General features: G+C 36.2%; 2 protein-coding genes across 3 annotated transcripts in view; both read left to right on the forward strand.

The window, feature by feature from the left end:
* The window catches only part of LOC137632738 (uncharacterized), a 190,286-nt gene extending 187,228 nt beyond the window's left edge, over positions 1-3,058 (forward strand). Inside the window, exon 2 of one of the 2 annotated variants that reach the window (XM_068364812.1) lies at positions 544-3,055. In XM_068364812.1, the coding sequence (XP_068220913.1) occupies positions 544-711 (168 nt within the window). In that variant the 3' untranslated portion in view covers positions 712-3,055. Of the gene's footprint in view, positions 1-543 lie in introns of both variants that reach the window. The other variant, XM_068364811.1, reaches the window with a different exon arrangement.
* A 7,017-nt stretch (positions 3,059-10,075) lies between these two features.
* The window catches only part of LOC137632981 (uncharacterized), a 35,149-nt gene continuing 29,575 nt past the window's right edge, over positions 10,076-15,649 (forward strand). The window contains exon 1 of the mRNA XM_068365128.1: positions 10,076-10,234. Coding sequence (XP_068221229.1) covers positions 10,163-10,234 — 72 coding nt within the window. The 5' untranslated portion in view covers positions 10,076-10,162. The remainder of the gene's footprint in view (positions 10,235-15,649) is intronic.

The following is a 15,649-nucleotide window of genomic DNA, read 5'->3' on the forward strand; positions in this document are numbered from 1 at the left end:
ACTAGAGAACAAAGGTTTGATTTTGCAGTGTCCCTTTCCTAGAAGAGCTGCTTACCATAGCTAAAGAGTCTTTTCTACCCTTACCAAGAAGAAAGTGGCCACTGAACAATCACAGTGCAGTAGTTAACCCCTTGGGTGAAGAAGAATTGTTTGGTAATCTCAGTGTTGTCAGGTGTATTGGGTCAGAGGAGAATGTGTAAAGAATAGACCAGACTATTCAGTGTATGTGTAGGCAAAAGGAAAATGAACCGTAACCAGAGAGAAGGATCCAATGTAGTACTTTCAGGCCAGTCAAAGGACCCCATAATTCTCTATCACAACGAGTGGCTGGTGCCCTGGCCAACCTACTATCCCATGTAGTAACTCTTTAACTGCTTAAATAATTTTATTTTATAAAATTTTTAGGTTAGAATAAGTATTTACCTCATATTCCGAATATTTTATGTTAATAACAACCTTCAACTACTTATTATATCTTATAAGAATAAGAAGTTTTTTTTTATACATTTTATGTTATCTCTAATTCCTGACGATTTCTTCCAGGAAGAGGAAGCGAGTCAAGCGACTAGTGGTCCACCCAGATACGGGGACGTCGTTATCCAGATTTCTCCCGACAGGATAACTCCACCAATACAACAGAATGAAGATCTCCTCCGTCTTACTGCAAAACCTGATGAAACAGAGCCACCTATTCCTACCCCAAAGTTGTAATTGGATCACTTGCAATTCGTAATGTCATTTTCAATCGCGGGTAGTTTCAAGTCAGTGAGGGAAATGGGCGGTAATATTTCGGTAGAATCCCACGAGGGAAATGGGCGGTAATATTTCGGTAGAATCCCACCCAGCGCCATTATAGCTTGCCAGTACCTGGGAATTTTATGTTTTTCTTTTACGCGAGCCAAGCGACCGCACAGCGGAGCAAGAATCATTAGATTTCGGTAATATTTTGATATAGTTTAATGGTGTTTGCTCCACCGTGCGCTCCCTTTGCTCGCAAAAAATAAGAAAAACACCAAGCTTCCATGCGCTGACAAGCAGTATTGGCACTGGGTGGGACTCTACCGAATTATTACCAAATGAGCTACTATATAGATCTGTGATGAGAAACTTTATGTCAACCAGTTCAATATAAAAACATTCTCTGCAAGTTTGAACTTCTGAGGATGAAAGAATAATGTGATGCCCCAAGGAGGCCTATGTTAGTTAAATTGAGGAGAGAATCCATTCCACCGTGGTAGTACAATATGTAACTCAATAATGCCATTCAATTTATCTGTACACTGTACTGTACTTTATGTTCCAATTTAGAGAAAAAAATTACTTTTTGCTCCCACGGTCAAATTGGGAGTTACCTTTTGCTGTTTGAAGTTAAACTTTCATATTTCTCCTTAGAGCCAGTTATTAAGTTGTGGTCTTTAGCTCCATGTTGAGTGAATTTTAGTCATCACTGGCCACTGTGAGACATGCGATAATGCAGTTTAGTCGTAGAATTTAGACTTGAATAGATATTTGTGTGATGTTCAATAACCGATATGTAGGATCATTTACATATTTGGTAACAAGATGGCTGTGAAAAATAATGTGATCTTATTTGTCCAGACATAGTCATTTTTTCTCTTTAAGAACGTTTTAATATGGTGTTTTAATACCCACCTTTGATCCCTTAACCTAACCTAACCTAACCGAACCGAACCTAACCTTAGGCTACGTTGTATCTTCATATGAATCAATTTTTGCCACTTTTTTGATACAGTATTTAAGTGAAGGACCAATTTCATTTTGACATTGAGATTTGTGTCTGTGAATCTCGCATTTTTTTTATTTAAGTATTTAACCCTTGCAATTGAGAATGAGAAGCACAACTCTTATCATTAACTGTAGACCTGGTTAAAATCAAAAGCAAATTTAGGAAATCTTGAGTTGAGAAGACTATTTTCTGAAACTATTAATCTCACGGTTATTTAAAAAGCCTGAGTACTGACCGAAGTACTTTTCACCGTGAACAGTTGCTCACCCAGTGCTGCCATCTATAGTCAATGCAGTGAGAAATGAACAATAGGGGAAGGCATCAAATTTTCAACGGGTTCTTCCACTGGTGCCATATCACCACAGATCACCACCTTGCCTTTTTTCTCCAACGCCTCTCTACGTTATGTCTCTCTCTTTGTGATAATGCAAAAAAGAATGGAGGTAAAGTACATTGTTGAAAATTTGCATTAGAAAAACGGTAAATGCCTGGCAACATTTATTCCATGATTTTTACCGTTTTAAAAACAGCTTTATTGACGTAAAGCAGTGATATTACGGCCACAAACCCGTAAAAGATAGTAACAAAGTAAGGTAAAATTAAGGTCGCCTGTATTTTACTGAAATACGGATGAGAACAGTATATTTTCACGGAGAATTTCCGATTAAAAATACGTTTTTTTTTTCTTACAGCTAAGTAAGGTAAAATTACGGTCGCCTATATTTTACTGAAATACGGCTGAAAACGGTATATTTTTACGGAGAATTTCCGATTAAAATTGCAATTTTTTCTTACAGCAAAGTAAGGTAAAATTACGGTCGCCTGTATTTTACTGAAATACGGCTGAAAACAGTATATTTTTATGGAGAATTTCCGATTAAAATTGCAATTTTTTCTTACAGCTAAGTAAGGTAAAATTACGGTCGCCTGTATTTCACTGAAATACAGCTGAAAACTATATTTTTACGGAGAATATCCGATTAAAATTACGTTTTTTCTAACAGTATCATCATCTCCTACGCCTTTTGACGCAAAGGGCCTCATATCAAATAAAGTTATTGTGGTCTCCTCTTTCCCATGATTTTTTTTACAAATAATCTATGTAATTTTTAGCTATATTATCATTTCATAATTTATTTTCCATTATAATTTCCTCATTCTTATCACTATAGTATTCTCTAGTATGCATATCCCTTTTGCCTGACTTCCTATTTCATATGAATCAAATTTGTTTTTTTCTAATTATTGTAGTCTTGGTTACATCTTCAAACACCAATTTTTTCGAAAATTTTTCTAAAAATTTTTTCGAAAATTTTTCCAAAAATTTTTCCGAAAATTTATTCGAAATTTTTCCGAACATTTTTTCGAAAATTTTTCCGAAAATTTTTTTCGAAAATTTTTCCGAAAATTTTTTCGAAAATTTTTCTGATAAGTCCATGCTGATGGCTCATCCTTTTATTTGTAATTTTCTTTTGGAAATCGTAAATGCGATTTATTTAGAATATTTGACTTGCCATTTTGCTCAAGTGAGTTCATGACTAATTTTTTGTAGTTTTTTTTATAATTGAGGCTGATTTTTTTATTCCTTTCAGCTGTTGCTGGGGATTTTGTGCTTTTTAGATTATAATAACTATTAAAATAACTTTATATAATAAGTGATATTAGTATTTTAACATTAATATTGTAAGCTAGTCAATGGCATGAAAAATAAAAGATAATTATCATTATCTCTTTTATATAAAAGATAATTATCAATATCTTTTTTTATATAAAAGACATGGTATTCCACATACCAAGTATGTTAATTTTCTTTGAACTTTTTTGTGTGGTTTTTTTAGACATGGAGGAACTATACTCAATTTGTTTCAATGAGGCGCCTTTGCACCGACTCGCAGCGGTGCCCTTTTAGCTCGAAAAAGTGTCCTGCTCTCTGATTGGTTAGAATGATCTTGTCCAACCAATCAGCGATCGGGAAACTTTTCCGAGCTAAAAAGGGCACCCCTGCGAGTCGGTGCAAATCTGTCTCACATAATTGACTATAGTTTTTTTCGTTTCAGTTGGCAAACTTTTTTTTTTTGTTAAGTCGTAGCCAACAGTGTAATGCCTGACTGTATGAAGAGTCTGGAGATGTATTAATACAAGTTGTCTTTGTAAGTTATTGTATTGTATCTAATTATACAGTATTACGTGTTTTATTTTATCATTTATCCTATCCTTTTCCATAAAATGTGGAATATTCAAACAATTGTTCTCTAGTCTTGGTTAGTGCTATAGCCTCTTGTACCATGGTCTTCCACTGTCTTGGGTTAGAGTTCTCTTGCTTGAGGGTACACTCGGGTACACTATTCTATCTAGTTTCTCTTCCTCTTGTTTTGTTGAAGTTTTTATTGTTTATATAGGAAATATTTATTTTAATGTTACTGTTCTTAAAATATTTTATTTTTCCCTGTTTCCTTTCCTCACAGGGCTATTTTCCCTGTTGTAGCCACTGGGCTTATAGCATCCTGCTTTTCCAACTATGGTTGTAGCTTGGCATTTAATAATAATAATAATAATAATAATAATAATAATAATAATAATAGCAGCATTAAAGAATATTTAGATAACTTGCATGAATGAAAAGTCATAGAACACTTTTATCTTTGTATTCTATTTGATCTAAGCTTACTTACCTAAGCTTGTTGCTTCTTATTCATTTTCACAGACATATTTGTCCATTATAAACATCACAATGTAGCTTATAACTGTTAATGTGACCTGTTAAACTCCTGTTAATGGGAAAGATATGTCCTCGTTTCCTAAGTAACTTATTCAATTGACCTTATATTTTGTTTAACTTAGTTGCAGAATGCAGAAGAATAATAGAGAGTCTTGAAGTAAAATGTTTACACCACTTAGAACACTGTATTAATTGTCAGGCTACTCTTGCTTTAAATTATTTCACTTTACATTTATTCCTGCTTTCTTTCTTATATTTTGAAGTCTAACCTCTCTTAACCTTCCTTTCTCATAGTGCTCCCAAACGAAAGTGGCAGTCGAATGACAGTTCTTCTTAATATTTCGTATAGATTTCAAGTAATTTCGTACCTTCACGACCTCTCTGTGAGGATACAAGAAAACAATTTGCCCGGCTTGACATTTGGGGATTAACTGATTTAGCACGTCGGACTAATCCTGTTTTTCTCCGAGAATGGGTGACCTCTAAATCTTAATGTTTTGATTCTTTCTGTTTTTTTCTACCTACAGAGTTTTTCAGTATACTGGAATTTTTTGTAATCCTTTTAAACACATACACACAAACCTTGGAGGAAAAATAACACAAACACACGCACATACATATATATGTGTATATATATATACATACATATACATATGTGAATATATATATATATATATATATATATATATATATATATATTATATATATATATATATACTGTATATATATATATATATATATATATATATATATATATATATATATATATATATATATATATATATATATATATATATATACTGTATATATATATATATATATATATATATATATATATATATATATATATATATATATATATATATATATATATATATATTTCATTAGAAGGGGCTAGCGTTCGATCCCAAGTATGAGGTAGAAATTTATTTCTATTTGAACACGATGTTGTGTTGATATTTATCCATATATATATATATATATATATATATATATATATATATATATATATATATATATATATATTATATATATATATATATATATACATACATGTGATATATATATATATATATATATATATATATATATATATATATATATATATATATAAAATGCCGTATATCATATTCACTCAGATGAAGATGTAAAATTAATAGAGACACGTGCGCCTTGTTTTTAAATGCATTAGAGACCGTTAATCTATTCCAATTCCTTTTCCATTGGCCACCTGGGAAAAAATAGCCGAAAAGGGAACTATATCCGGGATAATGACCGACGGAACTGCCCCACCTTTAAGACCTTGATCCATCCTTTGCTTTAGGGTAAAGATTTTGTTTACTATTCAGATAATAGTGCTGTTTTATTACTAGTGCATGATAAAAACCGATTGGCTGTAAAAGCAATCTTACACAAAATTAGTGCTTATTTCTATGCTATAGGGACTTCAGATGATAGTGCTGTTTTATTACTAGTGCATGATAAAACCGATTGGCTGTAAAAGCAATCTTACACAAAATTAGTGCTTATTTCTATACTATAGGGACTTCAGATAATAGTGCTGTTGTATTACTAGTGCATGATAAAACCGATTGGCTGTAAAAGCAATCTTACACAAAATTAGTGCTTATTTCTATACTATAGGGACTTCAGATAATAGTGCTGTTTTATTACTAGTGCATGATAAAAACCGATTGGCTGTAAAAGCAAGCTTACACAAAATTAGTGCTTATTTCTATAGGGGTAAGGATAACAAAATGAAAAGAAAAGATCACGATTATTTACCTTCATAAGGTTTTCTCAACATTTTATCGCAGTATGAGGTATTCTAACTCTACAAAGTAGAAAAATAAACAAATTGAGTCTTGACGAATGCAATATTTTGCCTCTGATTTGGCTTGAAAGATTTAAACAGCCAGGAACAATATATTGTGAAAAAGAAGTCTGCCAATTTCCAGGTAAGAAAAGAAATTCAAGATTACCATGCGAACAATATCATTCTGTAACATGGTTAATGTACACAATTGTAACCCTTTTATTGATAGTGTTAGTATCCAATATTACAAACATAAATTTTTCTCATACTGTATTTTTTCATGAGACTTGAGATCTGTGACGGCGCCGAGTAAGGGTGTGAACTCAAAGGCAGATTGGAAACGACTGAGTTATATTATTGTGGAGCACTCTCCTTATATACAAAACCTCAAGGCAACAGGACATAACAAGTTCACAAGACAGACAATATCACAGAGGAAAAACCAGACAGGAATTTTCATGTTCGTTTTAGTGCGAGGGAAGAGCGAAGATACAAGCATAATATATACAAAAGGAATTATGTGCAATTGTGTGAAACACGGTTGGTACAGATCACTGCAGTGCAAATTAGTTTTATGGTTTCGATAAACTAATTATTGATTGCTTTGTATAGTTAAAGAAAATAAGTTATTTAATCTACAAGTAAGCTATTCCCGGTCCTAAAGTATCAAAATCCACATGAACTCAAGTTACATAGTATTGGTTTGTAAGGATTTTGATAAGGGCATTTGCTGGCTTTCCTTGTGTGTATTCAATAGAAATTAGGCAATTATAGTCATTTTTTTAATGAGGCGCATTTGCACCGACTCGCATGGGTGGTCTTTTAGCTCGGAAAAGTTTCCTGCTATCTGATTGGTCAAAATTATCTTGCCCAACCAATCAGCGAGCAGGAAATTTTTCCGATCTAAAAGGGCACCCCTACAAGTCCGTGCAAATCTGCCACGCTAAAAAGAATTAACTATAGTTGGCTGCTTCTCTTCGTCTGGTCACGAATGATTTCCTGTCCGGGATTGGTGTTGTAGAAGGCTAAAATTAATACCAGGTAGCGTCTATATCATTTACGACGCTCCCAGAGGGCTAAAATTACTGCCAGATATTTGCTTAGACAGAATGTACTGTATAACATAATGATTAATAATAATAATCACTAATAATGATTGTAATTATTAATATTAATAATAATCAGTGGCTAAAGAGGAAAGTAGTCACTGAACAATTACAGTGCATTAGTTAAAACCTTGAGCAAAGAAGAATGCTCCAGGAGTTAACTTCTGTACTGTAGTTGTTCAGTGGCTACTTTCCTCTTGGTAAATGTAGAGAAGACTCTTTAGCTTTGGTAAGCAGATCTTCTTAGTGTGCCTGGTGAAATGCACTGTTGGCGTTACTTTAAGGTCTTTGCACTTACTGGATATCCTACTTAGCCCTCATTCCCTCTCTCATCTTGCTCTCCAATCTCTTCTAATATTTACGAGTACTTCATAGCGCAACTGCTATGTTCCCTCCCACTGGTTACATTTGATCAGTGAATACCATCACAGCCGTCAGTACCAGGCTAAACCCATCTCCGTAAATGTACACAACTAATTTATGAAAGAAATAATCACCAATATAGAAATTACCATTAATTTTTATCTTTTAGGGGCCATGTTAATCAGAGGAAATAACTTTTGAATAAATATTTGTGTGCGTGGGTTGATCACAGTTGAAGAAATTGGAGGGATTTTTAAAACGTTCCCTTAAAATAAAAGGGAGACCTGTGTTTCTGGAGTGGTTTGAAAATCACAGAACTTTATTCTTATTGTTATTAGCTAAGCTACAACCTTGGTTGGAAAAGCCGAATGCTATAAGCCCAAGGGTTTCAACAAGAAAACTATCCCAGTGAGGAAAGGAAATTGAGAAGTAATAAATAATTACTATAGAATATTCTAAGATCAATAACAACGTTGAAATATATATATATATATATATATATATATATATATATATATATATATATATATATATATATATATATATATATATATATATATATATATATATATATATATATGAGAGAGAGAGAGAGAGAGAGAGAGAGAGAGAGAGAGAGAGAGAGAGAGAGAGAGAGAGAGAGAGAGAGATTTATATCATCCCGTTTAACATAAACATTCATTACTAATTTAAACATCATTGAAGCGATATCCTACACATATAAATAATAGGGACCTGTGTTAAGGCATAGAAAATTTAAAAAATATGAACCAGTTTGGACTTCATGCAGCAAACACACGGGTGAATTAAGTAACCTGGAGTCCTAACAGGTCATATAACCATGAATAAGGTCATATAACCATGAATAATGTCATATAACCATCAATAAGGTTCACGTCTAAAGAAAAACCCTCAGTCTACCTATGGATTGGATATCTTGGCTTCACGGGGCAAGCAGTGTTAAAAAGCATTCTTGAGAACCATGGTGTAAACACCCTTGCATAATTACCCCTTAGAATGGTACAGGTATAAACATCATGTGCCTGTTTGTGTGTAACTTCTCCCAGTTAAGTTTGAATTAATATAAATTAAGTACTGTACGGGTGGAGACAATGAACATATGCCCTTCATATAACGAATTTGTATCAACGAAGATAGAAGAGATAGGCACTTGTACATTCCCCCATATTCTGTAATTATAATTATTAATTGCCAATCTACAACCCTAGGTTACATTACCCTGTAATACAGTACAACAATACCGCTTCAACCCTAGTTGGAAAAGCATGATGCTGTAAGCCCAAGGGCTCCAACAGGGAAAATGGCTCAGCGAGGAAAGGAAACAAGGAAATATAGAAAATTTTAAGAACTAACATTAAAATAAATATTTCCTAAATAAACTAGAAAAACTTTAATGAAACAAGAGGAAGAGAAATTAGGTAGAATAGTGTGCCCAAGTGTACCCTCAAGCAAGAGAACTCTAACCCAAGACAGTGGAAGGCCATGGTACAGTGGCTATGGCACTACAAAATAATCAAATGTACGGGAATAATTTGTCATATTTTTGGTGTCATATGAGCATTAAAAGCATTAATACACATCTAAAATTAGTTTCGAGAATATCCTTGATATTCAGATGAGGAAATATGCGAAAGTTCCTGTCTTTATAATGTTCGTTTGTCAATTTTTGTCATAATTATGTAAAAAGTAAGGAAACGGTAAGTAAACAACCCCAGTTTTGCTCATTTTTAATCATATTGCTATGTTTAAGGGGAGACTTGCAATATAGGTATCATAACATATTTAAGAAATGTAGTTATTAATTTCTAATGTCCCCATTATACATGGCATATATGGGTATACGGATATATGTATAGTATTGTATAGATATGTGAAATTGTGAATAGAGGTAGTTTTGCTTCATTTTACTGCCATCTTGTACTATTATTGTAAGTCAAATTACAATTTTGTATATTTTGAAATATACTCTCTTACCCTGAGAGGGGTCTCTAGATTTAATAAAAATCCCTAAAGCCATTTTCCGTTATTGGTCGGTGCCAAATTTACGTCAAAAATCTTCTCTGGTAGTGACGGTTGCTTGGCGCTCATTGTGCGCTGTACTATTATAGTATAACCCGTACCGAGTGATCCCCTGAGGGTCTTTCAACAGCTTTTATATCACATTAATAAGGTTTATTAATATCACTATTTAATATGAATTAAATGTTATATGAATTTGTAAAAGTAGATAAGGGATATTCCTTAATTTCAGACAGCCGAGAGGTCGTACTTCATGGAACTATGTAACGTCATCATTGCCAAGGTTGCATTGTTTATGTTTTGTGTGGCGTCATCACCAGTAGGACGTTCCGGCTGGCCAAAGGACTTTTTCAATTTTAAGTCTCTTTAAGATGACAATGGCATATCCAAATGCGCCGCCCCAACGGGGGCGGCCACCCCCGAATCCAGCGCAAATTCAAAAGGTAAGGAGGAAGTCGTTAGAAATTGGTAAACTGTCAATTTTAACGGAAATGTAGAAAAAAATTCCTGTATTCGCTAGGGTTTTGAACACCGGTAGACCTAATGCACCGTAGCCTGCCTTTGTTGCAAACTGTGCAATGAATTGTATTTATTCGTTATTGAGCCCTGCATTGGTTAATCAACAACCAGAATTCATTAAATGGGTTATAGGTTGTTGAATTGTATCATTCTGGCTTCGGTCGAAAGTGAAGCGGTTAGAGTTAAGCTGGACCCAACCAAATAAAAACAAAATAACAAACAAACACAATACGAGCCTTTACAATAAGGAATTTCCCCGTCTCTGGCCCAAATTTTACAATGCACTCAAAGCTTTTAAGTAGTTGTGTATTATGCCATTCCTTTATAAAACTGAATTCCCATAATCTGACGATGGTAGTTGCCACAAATATCGTTAATTATACATAAGTAAACAATCAGTTTTTGAGAAAATGTTTCGGGTATATTTTGAAAGGTTGGTAAAGTTTTACAAGGCTACTGGTTATCATTTCGAACAGAAAATATATGTTTTCCTGTAGCTAATAACGTGATTTAACCGAATTTGACCTTCATTTCAACCGCAAATAAACAGAACTCGACTAACTTCAAGTTGCCGAACTGGTTGTTGTTGTTGCGGTTGAAATGAAGTTGAAAACTTTAAATCACATATTTTCTGTTAAAATGTTTAATTATAATGGCTCTTGTTCCGCAGTGGGCTCGCTTCGCACGCCAGAAAACAGAAACATCAAGCTCTTATGTACTGACAAGCGGTAATGTTGAGCTGCGTACTCCAACGTTAGCAATGTTCCACTAATATTAGCAACGCTAAATATAATGGTTCTTGTTTCGCCTCTGGCACACCTCGCTAAGATTAGCAATGTTACGATAACATGTATATTTCTGAAATTTCATTTCCGACAGGAACAAGTGTCATTTTCGAAGAGAACGAACCATTTTCTATAGAATAAAAGTAGTTTTATCCCTAGGTTACATTACCCTGTAATAAACTATATTAGAACCGAAAGGTTTTGGTGTCCATATTGTGTTTTCAAATAATTTGGATGACAAACAAATCGTTACTACTGGTAGAAGAAGAAGAAGAAAATTTCACAAGGAAACAAACACAGGGATAAGACTTACGTTAAATTTTGCTAGACTCCCACCCATCAGACCATGTTAAAGATTGATTGGTAATTCTTATGTTCGAAGGAAAATGGAAACTGAGTAAAAATGATGCTTGAGAGGTAAATGAGGCAGTTAGTCTAGAGGTGTTGTTTCACCCTCTTATTTTTGCATGGAAAAACATATTTTTCTAATTGTTTTGTTGGATTTTGGTATCTTCTAATTTGTTAGTTTTCATTTTATCCTACCCAAAACCCATATCCCTACCTGAGGTTCTTACATTACTGTTGGGGATTTTACAGGGTGGTGGCAATTTAAAAGCAATACTTTTGGGAGGTGATAGCATCATAATACAAGAAAGCAAATGGAAGAATTTTTTTAAGCCTTGGTATATGAGCGACCAGTTCCTCCTGTGTGGATTAAAAATGGACATTAACTAATCTTAACTTTTCCCCCAACCTTACCTACAAGCCATATCCTTACCTACTTGCCTAACGAGGGGGGCTAACACCCCCCTGTGACCCCCTTACACTGCCGTATTCTATACACTGTTTGAGATTAAATGATAGGAAATGACATGAAGTAGGAGGGAGGGTAGAATGTAAGCTATGTTGGGAAGAGACTGAAGACCTCACCCATTTCATTCTTGAATGTCCAGACCTCAGCGACAAGAGAAGGAAAATGATAGAATTACATCAGCCATACGAAGAAGAAAAGAAGAATAGGAAACATGCTTTTTCAATATTAAACTTACCCGATAATCATGTAGCTGTCAACTCCGTTGCCCGACAGAATTCTATGGAGGGATACGCCAGCTATCACAATACTAGAAGGGGGTGTACTTACCAGCGCCACCTGTGGCCAGGTACTCAAGTACTTCTTGTTGACACCTCCTCAATTATTCCTCTGTCGTGCTTCCGGCAAGACGTTCTGGGATACGCTTATGTTCTTGGAGTATTTTCACGACTTTGGTGAAGTATTTCTCTTTGATTTCGGCTGTCGCTTTACTGGAAACTTCTATATTAGCTTAGTTAGCTTTTGGAATTAATTTGATTAATTATGGTGACGAAGAGAGTATGAACTCTCTTTCACCTTTAAATGGCCGACCCTTCCCTTAGACGGAAGTGTTGGTGTCTAAGAGAGTATAGACTCTTTCTTAATTTTGCTTAACAAAAGTTATAGATTTATTTTATATCTCTCCGCCTCTTATAGGCCTCTTCGATTAACTTCCTTTTATTATAAACTTATTAAAATTAATTTTTATATTTGTTTATATTCGACCTTCCTAATAGTAGGCGGTCTTTTCTTGGTACCGAAGTTAATTAACATTGAGCCCGTCATTTTGGTTTTACCTGTTAACATATTATGCTATTTTAATGTCTTTGAAAGAATTTCTTTGATAGTCTCGTACTGTTTTCAAAGTTGAACTAACGTTTTGTTTTGTCTCTGCAGTTGTTGACGTTCAGAACGTTCAACTTGCGCTCTATCGTTACGATAGAGAAAGAATTTTCACGGTTTCACGTTGCAGTAAGAGTAACCGTGTCTAGCGTTTTGTTCATTCTTTCTTAACTTAATGGTTTTAATCCTAATAAAGGAACTTTTCATTTTGGGAAATATTTCAGTTTTTTCCTTTAACAATAATATGTTTTAACGATATATATGATTGGGCTCTTCTCTCAGGTTCTAAGTAGAGAGAGAGAGAGAGAGAGAGATAGAGACGGAGGGAGAAAGAGGAGGATAAACGTTTCATTCAAGCGAGTAACGTTGTTATCGTTTTTGCTCTTCTCCCTAGTCTCTTTAGGGGAAGAAGGTAAACGTTTCTAGAGTGATCTAGTGTTTAGTCTCTTTCCAGCCACTGAATTATTTATCTTTCATTAGATTTTTCTGTTACATTGTAATTCTGTTTTCGCAATTACTAACTTTTGAGAAAGGATAGAATTGCTTGTTTCAGGTACAAACCACTTAAAGTTTCGAGTTCAGTGAAATAAGTGCAAACAGAAAATCAAAGTGATAAGTGATTAGCGCAAAGTGTGTCAGTGTTGTGCGTGAGGGTACTTCTGTGCGCGCCAGTCGTCCTCCCAGTCCGGGACCTCTTGCAAGCTCCCAAGCCCAGGGGAGAAGCAATGTCGAAGGGCAGAAGGGTTCAGCAGGCCTTGATCGGCGCACAGAAGTATCCTCGGTGGTTGTGGGCGTGTCTTACCGAGACCGTCACTCCCACCCGCAGACGATTGAGCCCTTATTTTGCTCGTCTGCAGAAGAAATTTAGGGGAGAAAACGCTGGTCTCAGGTCTCAAGACCTCTTAAACGTAAAGTCCAGACCTATGCCAGACGTACGAAGTTAGAGTTCAACAACCCGGATGCAGTCATTGGGTTAGCTCTGACTCTCCTCAGTCATCAGTTGAATGCACTCCGCCTAAGAGGAGTAAGGTTCTGCCACAACAGAGCTCGACTGTTAAGGCTTTACCTCAGCCTACTGTAGTTTCTGCCGACCCCAAGTGGACTCTACTACAGTCCATGCAAGCACAGCTTTCGGACTTGATGCGTGAGTGTCGGGCTGAGAGTGTTGCGCCTCCGCCTCCGCCTACACTCCCTCCGCCTGCGCTCGCTCCGCCTGATCGCAGTACCACCTGCCAGGCGTACGATGTTGAGCCACGTTCTGAGTTTGCTGTTCCCAGTGGTGTTCAGCCTCCGCCTTCCTTAAGGCAACCTTTACAATGGGATCAGGAGGATTATACCTCTCTTCCTCCGCCTCCACTTGCTGCTCCACCAGTGATGCAACACTCGGTTGAGGTACAACAACCTCTCCCGTCCATGATTCAGTCTCCTCAGCTCTCGCTGCAGCGAGCTCAACCCTCCTCAAGGCAAGCACCTCAACACCTTAGCCTTGCGCCTCAGGAGCCTCAACTTGCGAGTTTTTTACTGCGTTCTGCGCAGCCACTACCTTTTCGCTCTCAGCTCACACCACAGGAACCTCAACTCGTTCCTCAGGAACTTGCTACTGCGCATCCGCCAACCACTCAGCAAGCGCAACCCTTGAGTTCAGCCACTCATGCCAGGAGTCAGCCTCCTCCACCCATGCGCCTACCTTCTGCTACTTCCTTTGATCAGCCTTTGCAGACTGAGCCTCAGGTGTTCCCTCAACAGAGTCTTGAAGAGGAAACCACAACTATTGTTGTTCCAGCTCGTTCTGACTCTGCTGTTCAGCATACCTTACCTCCATTTTCAAACCTTATGATAATGGAGGTTATTTGTATTACTTATAAAAATATATTTGTATTCCTGGCAATATATTTTTAACAATATCGCAAAATATGGCAAAAATATGAATCATGAGTTATGAATGTAAGGTATATATTATGTTGATATTAAAACCCCATGCAAGCATGCATAAAGCACTCTAGCACTGGTCATGGAATTTCTGAGAAATGTTAAACGCCATGCACACGCTCTGCTTACCTTACATGCTCTGCTTACAGCATGCTCTGCATACTACATGCTCTGCATACAGCATGCTCTGCATTCAGCATGCTCTGCATACAACATGCTCTACATACAGCATGCTCTGCATACAGCATGCTCTGCATACAACATGCTCTGCATTCAGCATGCTCTGCATACAACATGCTCTGCATACAGCATGCTCTGCATTCAGCATGCTCTGCATACAACATGCTCTACATACAGCATGCTCTGCATACAGCATACTCTGCATACAACATGCTCTGCATACCTTACCGCATGCTTCTCAGTCACACATCTTTGGTTGTTGCCAACTCACTAGACTGTCAAGCAGTTTCATAACGTTGCCTTCTAGTCTGCTGCTTTTGCACCAGTGAACCCTCACTGAGAGAACTTAGCTTTTCTAGGATATGGTCCCTGTAGATGAGAAAGTTCTTTTCTCCCTCCTTCTGATATTCCCTTGAGGACTCTGTCATTTGGAGGGAGCCTTTAGCTGCATAGCCTCCTATGGACTTTTATTTAAGCATAACATGCTTCCAGGGAAGGTAATGGTTCCACTTCAGTCGCTAATCCCGTCTGTTACCACACCTGCTCCCATAGACCTTGAGCTGTGTTACAAGACATGCAGTCCAAGCTTAGTCCTTGTTAGAGGATTTTTTGTTTACGGAGTCAATGTGTCACGGGGAAGACGTTCAACAACCAACAGAAGTGACTTGTTGTGACGCAGTGCGGCAACCTCATCAACCCGATAAGGAGTTTGTCTGTACGACCCAGACAGTCTAGACAGATTCGGGTTGTCA

This window comes from Palaemon carinicauda, chromosome 42, assembly GCF_036898095.1.
Source record: "Palaemon carinicauda isolate YSFRI2023 chromosome 42, ASM3689809v2, whole genome shotgun sequence".
NCBI classification, from domain to species: Eukaryota; Metazoa; Arthropoda; class Malacostraca; order Decapoda; family Palaemonidae; genus Palaemon; species Palaemon carinicauda.